General features: G+C 40.4%; 1 protein-coding gene across 1 annotated transcript in view; it reads left to right on the top strand.

Annotated features, from left to right (window-relative positions):
* tspan15 (tetraspanin 15) overlaps nucleotides 1-23,997 on the top strand; it is a 42,771-nt gene that overhangs the window by 307 nt on the left and 18,467 nt on the right. Inside the window, exons 2-4 of the mRNA XM_048270077.1 lie at nucleotides 14,480-14,665; nucleotides 20,524-20,598; nucleotides 21,486-21,581. Coding sequence (XP_048126034.1) covers nucleotides 14,480-14,665; nucleotides 20,524-20,598; nucleotides 21,486-21,581 — 357 coding nt within the window. The remainder of the gene's footprint in view (nucleotides 1-14,479; nucleotides 14,666-20,523; nucleotides 20,599-21,485; nucleotides 21,582-23,997) is intronic.

Here is a 23,997-nt window from a genome sequence, read left to right as displayed (position 1 = left end):
AGCCGCGTTTGTGAGCAGTTGTAGGACAGGAGCCTAATCGTTGAGTCAGGTTGGTATGACCATAATCGGACTTGTGCATGTATTTTATAATAATATATATTGTAGAGAACAAAACTCCCTTCTGTTAATGTGTTTTTCAACATTTTTCTTGTGTCAACCTGTTACTTTTGGTGTTTTTACGCAGTTCTACCATTGAAGCCACACCCTCCCCCGCCTTTCATAATGAGAGTTATTTGTAAGGCAGCTACCTTTGTACCTGTCATTTATTTGGACTGGAAGTAGTAGCTTAAATGGGACTGCTTGATGGTTTTTGTAGACACTGGTCTAATCAAGTGAAACTTGCTATCACGTAAGCAGCCTATTAGGCTATACTGTAAGCTGTATGAAGGCCGATTTGTAGTCTGATGAATACATTAAAACCGATAAAGCAAAAGAAATTAGTCTTTTACGACGTACATTCATTGAATTGCGCTATTAGCCCAAAGTTTTGTGGGGGGTAAAATAACTAAATGACTTAGAGTAGGCTACTTCATTGCACCTGCTAATTCAGTATGTTTTGTGCTGGATTATAACCATAAAGTAATTTGATGAAGAAATAAAAAATAATTTGATAATAATGATCAATCCCTGATCAATGAAACAAAGGGATCTGATCAATCCCTATGTTTGTTTTCCAAATAAGACATAGTTGACAAGATGCATAACCCAATGTTTTTGGGTCATGTGACATCCTTAGCACAATATTTATAATGTTGGGGTTTGTCATTAGGTAATCTTCTGCTGTGATAGCCTGGTAACATGGATATGGTCAAGGAGACTTTACTCACTAATCATTAAACATCAGTGTGTGTCAAAAATGTCTGTATGGAGCTTAGAAGGATGAGAGAACCTTGCATAGTAACACACTATACTGATTAGATGCCACTCAGCTCCTTATACCAATAGTTCCTTTAATCGTTTTTATTGTCTGAAGATTGGCTCATATTTTACGCTTGGTGTGGAGGAAGTGCCATGCTGTGCCGTGTATGCTTCAGTTGGCTGAATAGATAGATAGATAGATAGATAGATAGATAGATAGATAGATAGATTATTGATCCCCAGGGGAAATTCAAGGTCTCAGTAGCATACAGACAACACACACACATTCACTAACAGCAAAAAAAGTAATTAAAAGTATATAATATAAAAACACAACTAAGCAATAAGGACAGTAGAAGATAAAGAATATACTAAAATACAAATTATACTAACTAACACTTAATCTAAATCAATTCTAAAAACAGTATCCACATAGTGGTGATTAATCAATCAAGAATATAATTTGTTTACCCTGCAATTGTGTTCCCGCCAGTCATAATTAAGGCTACGTTGGGACAGGTGTCTCATAAGGCGGAATAACTAGGCTTGTTTTAAGTGTCCTAGTTAATCTTTGTTTCATTATTTATATGCACTTCTGACCCTCACAATTATGTTTGTTGTGTTTTTTTCCTTGGCTTCTTTGAAATGCACCACAGCACTTAAGAGAACCTCATATTGTCTGTTCCCTAGAGTTGTATGAATTTAAACACTGTGAGACATATTGGTTGTGACTCAGACTGGTCTTATTCTCTCTTGCCTGTCATAAATCTCAGGATTTTGTGGATGATGTAAGATTTAGGAGTTGACAAGTGCAAAGAGCTTGTTTTGGCCATGAGAAAAGCCATTGAAGATTGAAATAGTCAACAGTGTATAATCTCAGTCAACATAAACATGCTGAGGAGCTGAAATGAACAGGTTCTCTGTTTCGGTGGGTTTATTTAGGTCAGTGCAGTTCCTCTAAGAAACTGAGTTCTCTGTTAACATTAAAATAAATCAGGGAACTACGATTCATTATTGTCCAGCAGAGTCAATATGAGAATTTTTTTTGCTAACCAGAAATATGTACATTTAGATTTATTCATTTAGCAGATGCTTATATCTGAAGCGACTTCTTATGTAACTTATTTTACAAAGACCCCTGTCCTTTGAGCAATTCGGAGTTGAGTGCCTTGCTCAAGGGCACAATGGTGGAAGCCGGGAATTGAACCCACAACTTTACAGGCTACTAAATATTAGTGGATTCACCTTTGGCTGCACCATTATTAGTATTACTATAATGGATTGAGTTTGGTTCTTTTAAAACACCCTGAGATGGTGACACTGAGGAATTGGAGCAAAGGGTGTGTGTATATTGAATGCCTTTCGGATGTGTTTAGACAACAAAGTCAGCCCATGCTCTTTGCTTGCTTGTATTCATATGGTAGATTCACCTCAGCAGCCGGTCTAACATGTGGAGGACATGCACCAATGGTACCTGATCGTTTTTGGAAACTAAATAAATGAACTCATCAATGGATACTTCAGTTTAATTTGTTTATGGTCAGTGATCACCGGTACATGTTTTGTATAGTTTCACAGTAAGTGGAGTTTGAAATGACTAGACCCAGCAGATCAACAGAACAGACATAACATACTCTGATACTAATGAAGGCTAAAGCGCAACATGTCTTTGAGGCAAAGCTGCTACACTATTAATGTTGTGGAGTTCAAGAGTTCATATGTCTCACCCTTTCTTTGAGGCTCAGAACAGAAGTTATTTTGAATGATACAGTATTTGGTGTTTACAACTGTTATACATCTCATTTCCCTAAATTTGCATGATTGCCTCCATGCTGACTTCCGCAAGCTCTTTCTATCACTCACTCTCCCAAAAACAACTCTCTGGTTAATGGCTTTTTTTTTTTATCTCAATGCATCTTTATGTTGCCAGGTTTTCCCATGAAATCTTAAAACATCCTAGTTGTTCTTTATGTAATGAGGATCTCAGAGTCTGGGGTTAATGTATGGGAAATTATCGCCTGGTATTCACAGCATCTACATCAGACTCCTCTGAGTAACAATGTGGCTGATTGCATTTTGATCAAACCATTAATTTTCAACATGTGTAGAAAATATGTTTCATTCCTGTCTATATGTCTGTATACTTAACATTTCACCCACCTAATTACTTTCTTTCTTTCTATTCTCTTTTTACTCTTTCTTTTATTCTCTCTCCCTCTCTCTCTTTTATTTTGTCACTTACACTATTCTTTGTACTGTACTGCGCTCTGTTTTTCTCTCCCTCTCTCTTCTCTCTCTTTCTCTATGTCTCTCTCTTCTCACTCTCTTTTTCTCCCTCTCTCTCACTCATACGCGAAGTTAGTGGGGGGGCAGGGGGAGCACTGCCCCCCCTGGTGGAAACGGGTAATTGCATTGTTTCAAAAATTAGTGACATACGTCTGGCATGACCAGATATTTTAAAAATAATTTAAATAACACAAAACAACAATATAAGGAACGGGCTGCGGTTGATGATGGGAGCAGCCAGGTTTTCTCCCCTTGCGATCCTTCACATCACATCGAAAGCGATATTACGGCCAACCTGACGAGGCATGCAGGACGCAAAAAACGAAAATTACTGTTGCACTAGTATGGTCATCTTGCCGTGCCAACATTGCAATAAAGGTTGCCTAAATGCCATGTATATAAATGTCCTGTCAGCTTACTAATTGATTTTGCGTTGTGTGTAGATTTAGACTTTTTATTCCACTTTGTTTAAACAGCAAAGTGGCGAAGCCTTGTTCACCTGTTTGGAACTGGCTGGTGAATGTGACTCACGTAGGCCTGGCTACACCATGACCCTTTTTGTGCATCTAGGCCTACTGATCGCTGTGGATTACATTTTTTTCGTGCCATTGGATTACAGCAAAATATTAATATTTTTCTTAACATGTCTTAACGTAATGGCATGTTGCGCTTCGTTTCTGCGTTTGGAGAGGCATCAGACTGTACAGTAGGTGAACACTTCCTTTGATTTTTGGAGTTCTCGCTATGATTTAGGTCTGCCCTGCACTCAGTAGCCTACAGTTTGGAGTTTACTTAATTTGCCTTTGTAGAATCGAATTTGAGTTTTCAATGACTCGTTCTCCTTAAGCTAAGCATACATGAACCGATGCATCTTGTTATTTAAAACTCCACTCTGTTGGCTCGCATGCCAGCAGCACTCTTGAGGCGTCGGAGGTTTACCAACGTTCCACAAGCACAGCTAAGCTAGGTGGCATCCGTTACACTAGACTAGGTTATATAGTTTGTTTTTAATAGCAAACAGAAATGTCAAGATGGAAGGTCATTACATTCTTTAATTGACAAAATATGATTGTACAAAATATTCAATTAATGTGGCGCAAATGAGTCTAGAGGCGGTGGATTAATTTATCAAAAGTGAGCAGCAACCAGACTATGGGCTAAGCCCCGAATGTTTTCAACTGCTAAGCGACACCCCTGTCTATTGCGTTTCAAGACAACCGTGCTGCATTGGATTTCATAAGGACGAATTGTTAAATTGTTACAATGTAATTATATATATCTTTATTTAGCATGTTTGTTTTCTCCATATGTGCTCATGCTGTGTTCCGCAAGTGGTAGGCCAGGTCTCAGCTGCTACAATTATTATTTTTTTTCTGCCCCTGGCTCAAATGTAAAACTCTGCCTATGCTCTCACTACTTCCTCTCTCTCTTTCTCTATTTCTCTCCATTACCACTTACCAATGCAGTGCTACATAAGAACAGGTCTGCACACGTCCAGGCCCATCACACCCAGCATAAACAATGGACATGCATGGCATCACAGGCCTCCCACTCGCCCACATTATCCCACCATTGAACAGCCTTTAAAAAACCACACTACCGCATACTGTTACACACGTCACACAGCCAGGCCATACTTCAGTGATTTGTGCCTCCTGTGATGGTCATTCTCTGTCCATTCAAACCGGTCAGCATTCTCACAGCTCTCTGCCCTTTAGTAACCTCTCAGCATGGAGGTGCTGGCAGAGAGTAGACACTCATAGCTGATTTTTGTAGGGAAAAAATCCCTTCTAAACCTCCCCTTCCTTGTCTGGTTTCATCTCCAAACAACCCTGAGGTCTGGCCCTGACAGGGTTCAATATTGGTAGCACAAAAATCGTCATGACGACACACCTGTGCTCATGTCATTGGTGGTATAAAGTAATTGTTGACCTCAAGAGCTTTATGTGCATGGATATTATATATTATACTCCGTTTGTCTCCTAACAAACATGCTGGGGATGGGTGTCGTTATTACGGCAATCTGACATATTTGGCTAATCGTCTGTTTTAGTAGTTTGCTCACAACTGGTGTCTGCATGCCCTCCTGTTGATGAATGGTCCCTCTTGTAGATTAAGAAAAATCCAAACAAAGCATGGTGCCAGTGCTCAGAAACTGCAATAAATCATGGGCAGTTTGCTCTTGGGTTACTTTCAGCCGTAAAGCTTTAAAATGAAATTATCTGATTGGCTCAATTTGAAGATCTAATACTTGTGTATTATATGTTTAATAAATAGATGGCCAAGTGCAATTATCCCCGTCTCCAGTCTGTCTGACTTAAAACTGATTGGTATCAGTAAACCTCTTATAGTGTTTAAAAGTCCTCTAAAAGTGGCAGCAATCCTAGACATAATTTGAACCACAGATTGGGCACATCAGGGTCCAACATTTGGCCAACCTTTGTGTGTCCTGCACTGTACACTTCACATCAGTCCAAGTTTGGTCATCACCCTTGTTTACACATTCCTGCCAACACTCAAGGGCTCTGATGACAGTGTAAAATAACTTTGTTTTGTACTCAATTCCTGTCCGACAAGTCAGTAATTGCTAATATTGTAAGTGTATTGGGCACACAAGCTACTCTCGGCTCTGAAACAAAAATGCACACCATACCCTAGGCCTAACTAAACTCTGGCTGAATCCCCCATCCCATCCCTAAGGTCTAAGCCCTGAACCCCTCAAAGACTTAACTGACATCCGTTGGTAAGTGGTCAAGTTTGAGAAGCTGTAAAGGTTAAAGGCTAATAACAGGAATGGGACCGCACCTGTGACCTATCCAACCAAAAACATGTTGCAAACACGTTTCCATTTTATGGCAGTTGTTTACTAATGTTTTTTCAACCTTCCAGCCTGCTTTTGGGTAAGCTCGTGTTTCACGTCACAACACTATGAATTATTGGTAATTCCCTTGAGTGAAGTCTGCATATGCCAACTAACAGAAAAGGCACACAGAAAGGGTGTGAGCGAGCCCTCATGCACTTCACAATTTTGCAGTGGGACACAAAGGATACAAAGTTCACAGGAATGCCCATCAAAGTCTGTGAGGGAAGAAATTGGGATTCAGCCTCTTTGTCTTCAAAAAACTCTAAAGACCCAACTCTTCCAAGGATACCTCCTCTCCTAACACTTCTAACAAAATAACATACCTAATACGCACTTACCTTGAACTTACCACTTCCTTCTCTTCCCTCATCTACTTTCTTTCATCACGTTCTCCTCCTATCACACTTTGACTAGTACTTATAATGTCTTACTCTACTAGAGGATAAGAGTGCTGACTAGAGTGCTACTAGAGGATAAGAGTGCTAGTAATAGTATTGTATTGTATTGTATAGTATATTATAGTAATAGTATTGACAGAGGCAGTAGTATCTCCTAGCTACAAGTAAACATGCTGTAAAAAATGCTGATAAAAGTGTCTGCTAATGAATAGATGTAAATGTAAATTCTATAGATAGATTAGATACTCTTCCTTTGGGTGTGCACCACTGGCTGATATCTGCTGTTTAACAGCATGAGATGGGTAGGCCTAAAGAATAAAAGAAGATAATGATGGTTGTTGTGAGACACATTCTCAAATGTCCTTTGAGAAGTTTTGTTTACATTTGTTGGCGCCATTTTAAAAAAGTAATTTTTGATTATATTTTGATAGCTACGTTGTTTACATTTGACTAGCAGGAAAACAAGGTTTCCAATTTAATGAAAATGGCTAAGGAAACAGTTATTAATTCTTAGATAGGTAGCTAACTGTTACCCAGGGCAAACATACTGTATCTCAACACAATAGAGCACAACATATTTACACAGAGCAACTCATTTTGCATTGCATGGCACTCCACTGGGTAATAACCACTAGAGTGATGTATGTGTAAATTTAAGGACACTTCCAGTTCTTCCGTCTGATACTACAGTTTTATAAATACAAAGGCAGGTCATTTATTTAATCTTCAGTGGGATTTTGGAGTCCTTTTGAAATCCAAAATGTTAAATGAAATGCACATATTCGATAGTAATACATCTTAGCTTAGCAAACTAATCAAACATGTGATGGCAGCATTGCTTAGGGCCGATTCACACACCAGATCCTTGGCGCGTTAGTTCTGTCACTGCTGCAGTGTGTTGGCGTGTGTGTAGTCACCCCAGGAGCCGCCCTCACTCGGCCCGGGGCTGCTGATGAACTGCTATTCTCTTTCATTGTATCATTTTACAGGACTACTTCCAACATGCTTACCTCTTGCGTGAAAAATAGCAACTACTTTTACTGTCTAGATCACTTGCAGTTGCAGCACAGTTATCTGCAGTTATGTGGCATGGAGGCAGTTGGAATGCTCTAACCTGTTAACATGGGTGTTGAAATGAAAACGGACCGGTAACACAGCCAACATGCACGTGCCATACTTCTCGTGTGAGTCAGGCCTTATGTCTTACTTACATCAAATGTGTGACGGGTGCGTCTCGTCTACGTTCCATCACTAGGCCTACTGCATCAGGGTTGCTTGTGGATTCACACCAGGAATGTCTCTAATATCTGTAATTTTGCATTGTAATATAATTAAAGTGTAACTCCTGCGAAAATTGACCCCAGGGCCTATTTCTGCATTAAAACACATCAAATAAGCCGTGGAGACAGTATTTTTCGTTGATCAACCACTACAGTGCTTGCCGGTATAGCTAGCCCCAAATCGCAAACAGTAGATTAGCTAAAGGCGGTGAGCCAAACGCTTCCAAAATAGCATATGTTAACCAGTAATATTGTTCAAAACAGCACCAAACCTCGTCAGTAGCTTGCTCAGGGTCCCTACACATAAAACGAAGCACCAACAACATAGTCGAACCCGGAGTGTATTACAGAAGACTGTTAAGAACACTTACCAACTGTCCCCCTAAGGATTCGTTGTACTGCCAGGTTTGGTTAATCTATTATTTGCGCTGGGGTGAAATGCCTGATCTTTAATGCAGTATATACAGTACATTGCCCATTATCAGCAACCATTAATCCAAATTCCAAAGGCACATTCTGTTTACTAATCTGATATCATTTTAAAAGGCTAACTGAGAAAACATTGCAATTATGTAGGAACATAATGTAATCTGAAAACTGCTGCCCTGATTAAAAAAACAATGCAACTGATCTCAGCTGGTATCAAAGTCAAAGTCAAAGTCAGCTTTATTGTCAATTTCTTCACATGTTCCAGACATACAAAGAGATCGAAATTACGTTTCTCACTATCCCACGGTGAAGACAAGACATATTTTTCCAATTTAAGTCCACAGACAAACATAACATTCAAGTAAACAAAAAAGTAAGTAAATAAGTAAATAAGAGGGCACATATAATAATGAAAAAAAATAAGAGCAGCAAAATTTGGTTGAAATTGTGCATAGACAGTCAATAAAATACTAGTGCAAAGTCAGGCCAATAAAAGGCTTGGGTAGTTCTGTTTGACCTAAGTAATAAAGAAAGTGGCATAGTGGTGCAAGTTATGTAAGAGCAGCAGAAGTGTTGTGTTTTCAGGACAACAACACCAAGTTGTAAAGTGTACAAGTGTGCAAGTGTAGTAGTGCAGGCGGCCATTGTGGGTCCAATGTCCAGGATGTTATGTAGTGGAGGGGGGAGAGGAGGGAGAGAGTTCAGCATCCTTACAGCTTGGTGTATGAAGCTGTTGGTGAGTCTGGTAGTCGGGAGGGCGCAGGCTTCTGTACCTCTTCCCAGAGGGCAGTAGATCAAACAGATTGTGAGCGGGGTGACTTGCATCACTCGCAATTTTGGTCGGGGGTGAGGTGGGTGGTGTAAATGTCCTTCAGGGGAGGGAGTGAAGCACCAATGATCCTTCCAGCTGTGTTCACTATGCGCTGCAGGGCTTTCCTGTTGTATTCAGTGCAGCTTCCCCACACAGCCGATACAGCTGGAGAGGATGCTCGATGGTGCCCGGTAGAATGTGGTCATGATGGCTGGTGGAGCACTTGCTCGCCTGAGTTTCATAGGGAAGTACAGGCGCTGAGCTCTCTTCGCCAGTGATGCAGTGTTGGTGGTCCAGGAGAGGTCTTCACTGATGTGCACCCCAGGAATTTGGTGCTGCTCGCTCTCTCCACCACAGCACCGTCGATGGTCAGTGGCAGGTGTTGGGTGTGACCTCTCGAAGTCAACAACAATCTCTTTGGTCTTGCTGGACGTTCAGCAGGAGGTTGTTGTCCCTGCACCACGTGGTCAGATGGTCGACCTCCAACCTGTATTGAGTCTCGTGCGCCCTTGGTGATGAGACCCACCAGAGTTGTGTCGTCAGCAAATTTCACTATGTGATTGTTGCTGTAGGTTGCAGTGCAGTCATCGTCAGCAGGGTGAAGAGCAGCGGACTGAGCACGCAAAAAGCCTTGGGGCCCCTGTGCTCAGTGTGATGCTGCTTGAGGTATTGTTGCCAACACGCATTACTACTTGGGGCCTCTGACAGAGGAAGTCCAGTAGCCAGTTGCAGAGGTAGGTACTGAGTCCCAGTTTGTCAAGTTTGCAGATGAGTTGTTGTGGTATTATGGTGTTGAATGCAGAACTGAAGTCTATAAACAGCAATCTCACATACGAGTCTCTTTTTTTCCAGGTGGGTGAGGGCTGGGTGGAGGGCAGAGCAGATTGCATCCTCTGTAGACCAGCTTGGCTCGGTATGCAAACTGGAAGGGTCCAGGGTGGGGGAGAATGGCTTTGATATGTGACATGACAAGCCGCTCAAAGCACTTCATGATGATGGGTGTCAGTGCCACAGGGCGGTAGTCATTGAAGCAGGATGGAGCAGTTTTCTTCGGCACAGGTATGATGGTGGCAGCTTTGAAACATGATGGGACGATGGCTTGCTTCAGGGAAGTGTTAAAGATGTCTGTGAAGACATCCTTAAGCTCCCCCAGCGCAGTCCTTCAGCGCCACGACCTGGGATGTTGTCTGGACCTGTTGCCTTACGGGTGTTGATAGCAGCAAGTGTCCTCTTCACGCTGTCGGCAGAGAGGCACAGGGGCTGCTCATGTAGAGGGGGATGGGTCTTCTGTGGGCAGGTGCTGCTTTGTGCTTCAAAGCGAGCAAAGAAGCGGAAGAAGCGGTTCAGGTTATTCTGTCTATAATGGAGTGACGGTAGTGTATATTTTAACATTAACATTACTTTGTAGAAATTTGCTTACACTTTGACATTAAAAAGGAGATTCTTGTAAATTATTGTAAAAAAGGGCAAATTATATTGACAAAGATTCCAAAGCGAAAAATATACAAGGGTGGTGGGGGGTGGGTGAATACTTGGTTTTATTGGTTGGTTAAATTTCCAACCTGGCTCATTCATTATGGCCCCCGTAATCATAGTATAAGTATAGTATAGTATAGTATATATAAGTATATATACTCTTTTGATCCCGTGAGGGAAATCTCTGCATTTATCCCAATCTGTGAATTAGTGAAACACACTCAGCACACAGTGAACACACAGTGATGGGAAGCACACACTAATCCCGGCGCAGTGAGCTGCCTGCATCAACAGCGGCGCTCAGGGAGCAGCGAGGGGTTAGGTGCCTTGCTCAAGGGCACTTCAGCCGTGCCTACTGGTCGGGGTTTGAACCAGCAACCCTCAAGTTACAAGTCTGAAGCACTAACCAGTAGGCCACGGCTGCCCCCAATCATCCTCCACTGTAATTGGCTCATTGAATTGGCTCATTGAATTGAATTCGCTCCCTCACTCTCCACCTCAAGCTGGAGTGTGGTGAGCGTTCTGGCGCATAATGACTGCCGTGCATTACCCAGGTGGGTGCTACACATTGGTGGTGGTTAATGAGGTCCCCCTTTCCATGTGATGCGTTTTGAGTGTTGAGAAAAGCGCTATATAAATGTAACATGTTGTTGTTATGAGCCTTTATTACATAGTGAAGCTGCCCCAAAGGTTTTGCTATATTTACATTTTCATTTATTAATTTATCAGACACTTTTTCTAAATGATATTACAAGGGGATTGTTGCATTGTCCCCTCAGTTAGGTACACCTTGTACATATTTTTAACTGAATATGGATGCCACACAGGCATGTTTGCATTCTAGACTGTTGACTGTGATTTTCAGAGTCTAATATGACACTGACTTTTAGGCATTTCAGATCTGTGCATATGTGCATACGCCTGTGCACACCCTCAAGGCACCTGGGCGATTGGGTTGGCTAAACCAGTCCCAGCACTGTCTCTTTCCACATTCCATCCAAGTGTGAGAAACTACCATTTCAGTGAGATCTATTTTACATTTTTTATTTCTACAACTGTATCTATTTGACATAATGGGTTATGTCACTAGCCAAGAATATATTTAAATTCATTGAAACTGGAAGATGTTATGTTCAAAACCCTGAGGAATCATATCTAATGAGGGTGAATATGCATGCATACCAAAAAAGTCTTGAGAAAGTCTGCCCACAGCATTCAGTCTGTTTGAGGTATTGCCTAAACCTTTTTCTTTTGATTGAGAGGCATTTTATTTTTTTGTTGTTATACAAGGATTTGGTGTGTGTAACTGAAATACTTTTCCAGCTTTTGTCACTTCTGTTTTGGGAGACCCTTTGCGATGGTGACAGGAATAGTTTGGAAAGAAGGCTATTCGCACACTCAGTTTTGGCCGTATGACTCACTTCCAAACTTTGTTAAAATCTTGGTCATAAACTCAAAGGCCCAAAACGTATTGGGTATAACCTAGTTTACCTCCCATTGTATGTCTGCCTTTTGTGAGGGTTAAATTGGAAGGGTTTATTGCACATGGAAGGATGCAATCTGAGAGAGCCATTATTAGCTCAGGAAGCCCATCGTGGATCAGTCGCACAGGACCGAAGCTTTACGTCTGGCAGTCGCATATACACACACATCATGCATGTGTCACTGATGTGTCACAGCTGCCAAAGTCCCAGCCCCACCACACCCGCCGCCCCAAATTGTGTTCTTTTCAGAGGCCTTATCTTGTGATTTCCTGTGTATTTGTGCTTGGTTTTTTGGCTGACTCACACACAATAGCTGATAAACAACCTGTGTTCCAACCGTGGTAAGGGGGTGTTAGATAGTATCAAGGGATTTCATTGATCTTCATCTGTTATCCAGAGAAGCAGCTGATTGTTTCTTCACTTGATTTGAACAATATTTGGATTGATTTATTATACAGAAGTCAAACCAATCCCTTGGCCATTAGTTGGGGGAAAAAACAACAACTGTTGTGGCAAATGTTTGGCCTGCGGTTCTCATCCAATACACTTTTTTTAATTACATTCCGCTAATTGCTTCTCTGGTGTTTGTACACAATCCCTTCTTTGCCATTGGGAAATCGTAAATAAACACATTGTCGTTGCAGCACAGATGAGTGGGGTGTCATTTGATTAGCCATTGATGTCAATATCAACAACCTTTCACCAGACTTCCCGATTGCATCCTTAATTTTGACATTCATGTTAATTATATGACATCTGTGAGGTAAATCTGTTATATAAAGTTGGCTACGGAACACATTTGAATAGAGGACGAGCTTCTAAAGCAGCAATCATGAACAAAAATAGAGAAGAGCAATATCTTTGAGTCGATGTAGCCTACTGTAATTAATGCCGAGTGTCCTGTCCAAATGAAAACGGAACTGAAGTGAGTGAGAGAGAGTACATTGTCACAGCATGCTGAAATTAGCCACGGAACATCACTATCCACATGTTGGCTCAGCGTGGTAACGGCCGGTGATGATCTATTTGACCAGGGCCATGTTGAGTTGGGCTGTTGATGTATTATATCAGCTGCCCTCGAGTGCTCTCCATAGGGCTCTAATGTGGCTTCAGTAAATGCAGATGGCTGTTCTGCTTGTAGCCTACCTGCCCTATTTAGAAGGCAATGGGAAAACAACAAGAGAGCAAGGGCCGAACATTATAATTAGGCTAGTCGGTTTTGTTAGCACTGTGGCTAATGATTTAATTGAGCATTAGTGTGAGTCAGAGAAACCAGCGTCAGCAGAACTAAGAAGCCATGTTAAAATTAGCGCGATGTGTTAGCATTATTAGCCCGCTGATGCATTCACCTAATTTTGGGTGTTAATGTGAGTCACTCAATAGAAATTATATTTTACCAAGCAGAAATGGTGCTTTTTAGGGTGTCCATCTGTTCATATGAGGAATTCTGGGTAAGGGGAGAGGAGATTGCTGGTGCCCAGGCTTTTCCTGATCTGCACACCATATGGTGGCCCTATTTAAGTGTTAATAAATTTATGCAGGTCCTGCCATGTGGCTGCATCTTCTAAAGAGACTGAAGTTTGCATACAGCACTTGATTTAGATATCCTGAAATGTCTAGGAATTGAGGGTGCATTGAAACTTGCGACCAGTTGTGGCCAGTTGCAGTAATTAGATTGTGGAGTGTAGAAGTTGGACTTTGCTAAATGGATCAGATGGGAAAGTGAAATTATATGTCTCCAGTGGAGTGAGTTGTCAGAGACCATTCAGTGTGACATACTGTTTTAAGGGCCATTTTCATCATTGCATTTGAATGTTTTATTTATCTTTACCCTTTTGACACCTTCATCTAAACTTAGAAGCAAGAAGGTGACGCAAACGTGTAGCCTACATCACACATGTTGAACCAGATCACGCATGTTCAGGGGAAATTAAGTGGCGGAACATGTGCTGAGTGTTTTCACGTTGCATGAACCTTCTTATTTTAAATATTTTATTATTTTTTATTTGTTATATATGATGACATACGTTTAATTTAATGTGTTTTTTTTTTTCAAATAATTTTTATCCTCTTAACATCAGTATGGGGACCGGAGATATAAAATAGTCGTTTGGCTAATTTTGACACATTTATGCTTAGCACTTCATGTATATGCATTGTCCCTTTTAAATAAATCTGAAATAAATAAAGTTACAAACAGAAGCAAAAATATGGTATCATTCACACGCTATTAACCCTTTATTGTTCTACCTCCTGAAGTGCACACACGACACACACTCTACACCAGGGGTAGTAGCGTGCCATGTATTCACATAGCTGATCTCCACCCAAAACCACTGAATAAGATTTGTATGCTTTTTAAAGGTTCCTTTCAATTCATTTACCCCTGTCTCTTTGTAGACTGTGAATTTGATTTCATAGGAATTTTAACATGTTTCCCAAGTGACTGGGTTATCTCAAACCTTTTGGAGAGCTACTTAGAAACAGGTGGGGAGCTACTGGTAGCTCGCAAGCTACCTGTTGGAGACCCCTGCTCTACACTATACACACTCCCCTTGTGAGCCACCCAACATTTTGTTTCTTTGTTGTGGCAGTTGATTGGTGGTTTCATCCTGGCCATCGGGATCTATGCGGAGGTAGAGCGTCAGCGCTATAAGACCCTGCAGGGAGCCTTCCTCGCCCCAGCCATCATCCTCATCCTCCTCGGCGTGGTCATGTTCATCGTGTCCTTCATCGGAGTCCTGGCCTCCCTCAGGGATAACCTGAGCCTGCTCAAAGTGGTGAGTCCTGGAGTTCCTGGATCCATCACTTTTCTACTGAGAAGTGATTATTTCACACACACACACACACACACACACACTGTCTCTCTCTTTCTCTACCTTTTTTCCGCTCTTTTGTTCTTGCTCTCTCACTCTCACACATGCATTCACACACTTGAGGTGACACATAATGTAGTCACATACTCACTCCTTTTCTCACAGACACACCACCTGTTATGTGGCTGTGAAGAAGCAGTTCAGTTTGTTATTGTGAGAAGCAAGAGCAGCAATGTGCATTCGCTCTTCAGTCCGTTTCCACATTTTTGAATTAAAACCAGCGACGTTTCGACCTGTCTGGGTTGGGGATTAGTATAATTCATGAGTAAAGGACTTTTATCACAAAGCCACCAGGCATTTTATATTTAGCACATCCTCTATCATCTCTACCGATTGTTATTTTAGGCAGACATAGGGGTTTTATCAATGAAGTAATTAAATTACATGACCTTAAAGTATCTGACTTAATATGGTTCACTAGTTCACCCACAGAAATGCTTGTTTTAGAACAATAATAGTAAGCTAATATTTGGCTCGGTAGACACTCAGACAATATCAGTAAGAGGTAATATGGGTGGGATGCTTTGCTGTATGGGAACATGTGATGCAGTGATAAGGCAGGTTTAAATGTCATAGAATGCAGAAGTGGCATTAGTGAATCAATCCCTATATGCCTTTGTTTATGAAACACAATTTATTGTGCTAGTAAGTAACCCCCTTCAAAACAGGCTGAAAGACAACACCGTGAAACCCTAAAACTCCTCAAGCCCTTCACTAAGAGTAAGACTCAAGATTTCATTCCCACTTTGAACTCTGTGAGGGACCTTCAAGTGCATTTCAGGAGTTTCACTGTAATGGCAAAGGTAGCGGCTGCAGGAAGATGGACACTGAGAATCGATCACCCTCCATGCCTGGAAGGCAAGCTACAGCAGGCTGTAACTGAAGCGTTCCGTTCGCAGAGCGTATGCTGCTGCAATAATTGGCTTCCACTATAATCAATGGAACTGGCTACATCAGACGTGATGGCGGCCCATACATTTGCATAAAATTAGACCAGTCTTCTAAAACAATTTTTGTGCTCTGCAACCATAACGCTTCAGGTGTAGAACGGCTTTGAGGCTAGACTTGCCTGCTTGTTTAAAGACTTCAGGAACTCAGTCAGTCACTGATCTTTGCCATGAAAAGGCTGTTACACGCTTTCTCTCTAACAGGGAATATGATTCATTCCTCACTACTTTTGTTAGAAGCTCATTAAATAAACTGTTCATAAACATTATGTATTAAAAATCTAATAGGCTACAAAGTTCTAATTGCTATTGTGCGGCATATGTAAGCATAGAGCTGACTCATCAATGTTTGCGCTTTAATGTTCTGCCTATGGTATTAAACTAGCAATACATTTTGTCTAGTTATCAAATTAACTTTAGCTAGACTTAAGACTTTACACTTTGTCCATAATTTAAATTAGGCCACTAATACTCACAGAAGTGCTTTTATCTTCGATGCAGTTGTTTTTGTCATTAGTATTTTTATATAGACATGCACAGCACAGTGAAGATAAATTCCCATCCAGGAATTATCTTAGTTTTTCACCTTTTACATATTACAGAAATCCTCTAAAATAATAGTCTTCCACAAGTGCATGACCGGTAGGCTGTAATATGTAGTTTCTATTTTTTCCAATAATAATGAAAGCCTTGCAGTGTAACAGAGTTGCCACACTTTTGTTTTCGCCATGGTATTCTTATTAAGCCAAGTCTTTAATTACACCTGAAATGAGAAATGAGATAGACCCAGGATGCTGCGATTGCAGAGACGTATTAAGAAATAAAGCTAGGTATTGCGCACAGGATTACTTTTAGCAATATCAAAGGTGTCTAAATCCTGTTCAGCTTGTAATTAGGGGGTCTGAGTACTCAACAGTATAGCTATCGACTGGTGTGAAGAAGATGATGATGCCACAGAGGGATCTAATCCTTTCTCTAGAGGTCAGCTGCACAGCTTGTTGTATCCTGGGTACCCTGGAGCCTTTGGAGACTTTGAAAACATGCGGCTCCAAAGGTCAGATCCATTAGGGATAATGCTCCGCAGGTTTTGTTGATTGTGATCTTTTTAGACCAGTGAAATGTACCTGTTTTAAAGTGCAATGAAATTATTCCTTGGATCAATTCATTCATTCATTCATTCATTCAGTTAGTCATTCATTCAGTAATTTGATGGAATATTAGATTAATGCAACTTGTAGCATTTCTAGTCACTATTTAATCAGTTATTGTGTTTTAATCACAAACTTAGATGAGTACGATTATGATATCCGATGAGTTCTTGAAAAATGAGATAGTCCTATCTGTGTGTGAAGCCTGTGATTTTAAAGTTGCATGATTGCTTTTAATGGTTTTGGGTCATAACTGGGTTATTGATATGACACCAACACTAATGAGACATGTGATGCAATGATTATGTGCAAACCAGGCATGAGGAAAAAGGCAGGTAGAAGACGCACACCACTAGCTGTAAAGACATGATGAACACATAAATAGAGATGGCTTCAGTTCACCAATCACCGAGCAGTACTTTAAGGTTAGAAAGTGAATGTTCTCATTCCCGTGTTCAGATGAGTTATGTCAGTATAAATCAAATGAATCCTATTCACATATTTTGCCAGAGAGAAATAGCTGAGAGTTTATCTTCAAGAGCTTGAAAGACATCAGCTTTCCGGTAGACGTTTTGCACAAAGACACTTGCAGCAAGGAAAAAAATCAGTCCCAAAAATATCATGCAGAGGATTTGAGGTATTCGCACCTAATAATTAGCCCTGCAGTGCTGGAATTAATCACTTATTGCCACTGTTATCACAAACATTTAGAAACTCAGAGAAGGAGCTTGAGCAGCTACTTGAGAAGCACCTTACTAACATACTCAATACTACACTAACATTGTACTCTACAGTAGCATGCTCAATACTACAGTATATTAATACTACAGTATACTAACTCAATCCCATACTTTAACATATTCAAACCTTCTCACCAGTGTCTGACTGTCGATGCCCTTGCTGTGAATGGATGACCTTCCAGTTGATCAAGAACAGATCAGTGTGTCTGTGCTACCTGGAAAGAGTTATTGTTACACACTGACATGTAGTAATAATGGAGAAGCACAAAAACACATAGCACAACATGCTATTCATCAACTGTGTGTGTTGTTCTGGAGCATCCAGTCTATTCACATACCCAGAGATGGACTGTAAGGTCATCCGATTCTTATTAACCCGTGGTGTTGGCCTGTGACAGCATGTTTGTTCTAGACCAGGGGTCTCCAACCGTTTTAGGAATGAATGCTACCTTAAGGACCTGAAATCATATGGAGGGCTACTCATTTGAAGCAAACAGACCCTCATCCCTCTTTGCGAGGGTAATGTATGGTTTTTAGATTTAAATTATCAATTATGTAGGCTTATAAGCCTTTATATATTAAGGAACTGTATTATCATCTTGATTTTCATCTGATGCTGTTCAAAATGCAACACTATCAACATTTTTGTTCAGCTTGTTCATTTCAAAGTTTGCATGGGGAATCTAATATCATTTTTTAAACAAAAAATGTGATCTTTTAGTGCAATTAATAATTTAAGTTACAATAGCATTACCCCACCACTAATAACTCAGAGGCTTATTTTGATTTTTTGTAAAATGAATCATAAAGCATATAGTTTGTACACTCAACATTTTTAATCCTTAAGCAGTGTATCTGTAGCAGGATTAATGTTGTTTCCCTGAATTTCCCCACATGAGTTGTGCTTTTCTTTTTGGAGTTTTTGTATTTTCTTTATTTTCCCACGGGAATCTAAGGGTAAGGGGGTGTGGTGTAGGTGTGACGTGGGGCTATGCTCCGAAAATTAACTTTTAATAAGTGTCCCAGGCTGGCTTGTCAGATTTGACGCAACAGGAACACCTGAATGTGATAGCCTGTGTACGAAAATAAACAAATTCAGTAAGACCCAGTTCGAACGTCACGTTGCATTATTTCAACTTTTCTTTTAAAAAGACAACACAGAGAATATTTATGGAGAGCAAAATACTCCCCTTACATATCTATCAGTAGGGCTATTGACTATTGACATTGGTTTGCTCACTGCGCTAACTAGCATAACTCATCTTTCTACATAAAGCTAAATGGTAAAAAATGACACTGAACTACCTGTTTATACACACAAAACAAACAATAATCTCCCAATTTACATAATATGAATCTACATACTTAGTCAGTGGCTGAAAATAATTGAAACGAGGCTCTATCGCTTCGAAAACACCAAAGTTTTGAAGTGACTTTCTCTGAGCCTCCTTGAGACTGCACAGATGTAAGTGAGCCTTATTCAATATTGACAAATGTGATTGGTGCCTAATAAAAACTAACATAATAAAGACATTGTGTGATTAGACAAAATAATGAATAGCAGGCCCCTCTTTTTCTAAAAAAGGACAAAGTTACAAATGGGCTTAAATGGTGCCTGGGCTTAATGGGTACACTATGTGAATTTTGTGTCACATTGACCTTGTAATCTTGGTTAACTTTAATTTTAGCAGTGTGTCAATGGTGAATTTGGATTCCTTGTATGAGAAAACTTATATTTATACATTTTTATTACATTTGTATTATGTTTTAAGCCTGAGCTATGGAAAAATCTCCAAATAGCGGCAATTTTGGACGCCATCTTGAATATCTCAGAAAGCACAAGGGGGATTCACGGGGACTTTTAGTATGTTATTCCTAAAGGTATTCTGAACATATCCTGAAAAATTAAGCTTGTTACTAATTTGTTCCAGGTTTGTCTCAATTTTGAGCTAATGCTCTTGGACTATTTCGCAGAATTTTCAATTGGCTACACCAGATGAGCGAGCTTTTTTTTTATATTTTACTGTCTATGCGTGCGAGCAGTGTGTAGGCCTATGCGCTCCGCTTCTATTCTTGTTTAAAAAAGGGATTCGGAGCCAAAGGCTAAAATTGAACCCAGCTACATTTGTAAGATATCACCAATATCAAGTTAATGTTACAAATGTATGGCAAATAAAATAAAATGGTTCTGGTCTACAATTAACTGTAAATATCTATTAAAAACTACTACTCACAATAGAGGATGTTTTTAGAGCATGATCTGCAGGCGACTTGTTGGCAATTTTTAGAAGGTTGCGTGTGCCTCATGGGCGTCCCGCGGGCACCGTGTTGGAGACTCTGGCTCCATATCAGTTCTTTTTATTCATGATAACGTTTGGCTCCAGGCTGAAACGAGCTCACAGAATATGTCTGCTGCCTCTCACGTAGGCTACCTTCAGCAATTTGTACGCAGTCTGTAGAAAGAGATCTCCGGATTCCTGTAGCATAGCAGCTTTTACATTTCTTTTTCAGAGAGGAAGGCAGTAGCTACAGTGTTCCTACCCGAACACAGAAAATTGCTAGGTCGGTAATCGGCTATAGAGGGCCGCTCAGCCAATGGCAGAAGTGCCGTTCGTTATGAGGTAGCCTATACGTGGCATCAAAATTCTTTTATCATACAAAAGGTACAAAAAGTATGTTAAGGTAAAAAAAAACTCTTAAGGGTGCCTTTAAGAGAATCTAATACTCAGTTAGCTTCTGTTCATTTCGAATTTTTGTCAACATTATCATCATATCCTAGCCTATGTTGTAAGAGTGAAGAAACGTTTAGGAAATGTTCTAGTGCGATTGTCAGGCCATGTTTATCAACTGCAAATAATGTGAATAATAATAATATTATTTTTCATCGCCCCTTTCATGACTCCAAGGTGAATATTGTTGCCTTACAGTTTCTCTACATGCTGACTGTCTGTCTGATTCTGGAGCTTCTCGGAGGAATCCTGGCCCTCGTGTTCAGAAACCAGGTAACAGCCATTCTCCAGCATCTAAATGTTTCAGACTATAATAGTAACTCAAATGTCGAGAGGAAGTGCTTCTGATTTGTGAACGCATTAGCCAGCCTCTTACAAAACTAGACACACACAGGAAAAGCACAGAGAACAGGTGATGTTATTACAATTATGTTCATTGCAGCGGAACATCTGTCGGGATAATTTTGTGGAGCCATTTTCTTCTGTGCTCAACAATTTTGCCATTTACAATCTCCCACAATGAACATATTTCTGTAACTTTTGTTCAAACTTCAGAGGCACACATGTTTTTGTGCCTTTTTCCAGTCGGAAATACTTTAGCAGTTAACACTGCCAAGGCACCAGGCGTAGCCTGCTAGAAAATCCTAAGAGATCAGACCCCTGGTAGGCTTAGTCTGTGTATACTTTGAGGTCATTCCTCAGTGTCTGTGTCCATCATGCTGAGCCCACTCATCGAGCACTCGCCTCAAATATTCATGAGAGAAGAGCTGCTCAGGCTCATTTGTGGCTGGCATCTGAGCGGAGTGGCTGGATGACCATGGTCAGATAGAAGGCATGGCCTTTAGGAGATTGTTCCTTCAAGTGAGGGATCACCATTTGCCATGGAATGTGTGAGACAGCAAGTGAACTAAAGTGTGTGTGTGTGTGTGTGTGTGTGCTGCCAAGGGTCACACAAAGCAGAGAGCTATTTGTCTGATGTTGCAGACTGAGCCAAGGGTTATGTACAGGAGCCAAGGCACCTGTCCTCCCTCTACAGCACAGTGTTGAGTGTTTAATGAATGAATGAATGAATGAATGAATGAATGAATGATGAACGAATGTATTATGCTGTATGAGGTTATCTACCCTCATGTCCTGCTTTGTCCCCTTTGTCTGTCTAGACAGTGGAGCTCCTGAACAAAAACATCCGGAAAGGCATGGTGAACTACTACGACGATCTAGACTTCAAAAACATCATGGATTTTGTTCAGAGAAAGGTAAGGGAATTTGTCCAATCCAAGGTCTACAGTAGAGAAAGCAACTGCAATTGGAAGACACAGATCATACTCAATCACTTCAATAATATTTACAACATATCAGTTTTTATATGCTAGAACACCTTGCAGCTCTCCCCTGTCTCGTATGTTTTTAGGATATGTTTTTGTTTTTGATAGATAATGAATAGGGAGTCATAATATTAGCAAATCACTGTTTAATGTTTTGCAGTGACAGAGCGATAGCCTTTCAGTATGGGAATATAAATGATCTGCCTTGAGCCACCAGTGAAATGTGTCATGATTAATGACCTTTAAATGCATTTCATTCCAACTGAATGCCCTCTCTGATTAGACTTGTATATGTGACATTTTGAGCTATTTTGTTGTCAATTTGGTGAATTGGCTTTTAAGTTTTCCTGAATGTCAGACTTATAGGGTTCTCATCCACATGTTCACATCCTTCATGCCAGCAACATGAGACAGAAAATGCGTACCTGACATCCCATAATGATTTATGTTGTTCTAAAAAGAGGACTCCTAGTCTGACGGCAATTTGTTCCTGCTTATTTGATTACATGCATATTAAATTGTCAAAAACTAAAAGTATTGTAAATGAGCTGTTGCACTGCTTGGGTCAGCTGCCCACTGTAGATAACCAGTATTGGAATGGAAAAGTTGCAACACACAGTCCACTCTTGCAGAACAGCTTCGCAGTAAGAGCCACATTTCACATTCCATAAAATTACACTTTTTTCAGATAAGAATTCTTGCCACTCACAGGGAAGAGTACAATTTCCCATAATTTTGATCATAATTGTACTGCAGTTTTTTTCACTTAGAAGTGGTTATAATCCGTGGGCACCAAGCCACTCCAAACCCCAGAGAACGCTCCGTGCTTCACATCTGCAGGAGATCAATCATTGCAAACCAATTTGTTGTACTTTGAAAGAAGTTCATCTTTTGGGTGGAAACATTTTTGTGTTTGTTCTTGTTGTTGTAGAATACAATTTCAATGAGTGGTCTGAGAATATGTATGTTCACTTATAACACAGCTTAAGAAATGTTGTGTTAAGGGGCATTCACACCAAGAACGATAACGATAGTTATCAACGATAAAAGCCTCCACACTGACCAACGATAAAAAAGTCTCTCCTTGTGTTAATGAATGTGATGGCTAAAATGTGATGGGTTCTGATTGGCTGTTAGATTTTTATCGTTCTTAAAATCAGTCTGAAAGTGATCCCCAACAATATTGTTTTTTGTGTCATTATCTTTATAGTTTATGTGTGAACGTCGTCATTCATATTAACGAGAATGTTATTATTTTTTTCTAGTTATCGTTATAGTTATCATTCTTGGTGTGAACGGCCCTTTAGACTGACCGCATGTCCAGCCCTGCCTTGGCCTCAAACCAGCAACTTGCAGCACCTCATATTGTGAGGCAGACATGCTAGCAAAGAAACTGAAGACACTATGAGTGTTCGCTAATACGTATCTTAAGGCGTCAGGAGGGAGGTTTACTTAACGCACGTACTACACAGCCCTTGTACCAGCTGACCACCTATTCAGAAGTTCAAAAATCCCCCAAAATCCTGGGGGCGTCGGTGCACTCCACACTTTCCCCTTGAAGCGGTCAATTTGATGAATATAGTCTGCATCAAAACGCCTATAAGGGCAATGCAAAAGCTCAGCCAAGTAGTTTTACTGACTCGGATGTCTTTCAAGGCTACAGAATGAGGTTTATTGTGAGCTTGTCAACTTTGTTCTATTTCAGCATCCTGAAATGCAGATGAGTGACATAGTTAATGGACATTGCTGAGCCAAACCGGGTAGTCGACCAGGCTACTGTGTGTGTGTGTGTGTGTGTCATTCTCATCAGTGCCTTTTAAGCAGCATTAAGCAGAAGAGTACTTTATACACTGCCAGAGAACGTTCTGTGTTAGTGCCACAACTGTGTGTGTGTGTGTGAGAGAGAGAGAGAGAGACCTTTTCAAATCTGGACTTTGAATTAATGAGTTATCATTTAGTCCTCCTGTTGCACCTTTTCTCAGGCAGAGGTCTCTTTTTTTACATTAACAGAGACGCTTTGCATATGTATAAGGTTTTTAAGTGGTATCATCCAGGCACCCATTTCTATTTAGTGTATCTCATTGAGCAGAGGTGTCTACTTTTAAGTAATTGGTTGTTCAAGCTGTAAATGATATTCAGTGTTATTAAATTTTTTGGGGGTAGGATTGGCATATCATTTGCACTGCATTGTTTTTTAATGTGAAGTGAGTGACAAATGTTTATTTATACATGTAGCACAGATACGCATCGTCATGATTTCCAGTTTTACTTTATGTAAAAACGAGATCTGTTTTATGATACAATAGTGATAATCAATCAGTCTAATGAATGATTTAAAATACTGTAT

Source organism: Alosa alosa, chromosome 18 (assembly GCF_017589495.1).
Source record: "Alosa alosa isolate M-15738 ecotype Scorff River chromosome 18, AALO_Geno_1.1, whole genome shotgun sequence".
NCBI lineage: Eukaryota > Metazoa > Chordata > Actinopteri > Clupeiformes > Clupeidae > Alosa > Alosa alosa.
Note: the sequence above shows the minus strand (reverse complement) of the source record. Positions and strands in the feature narration are given on the sequence as shown.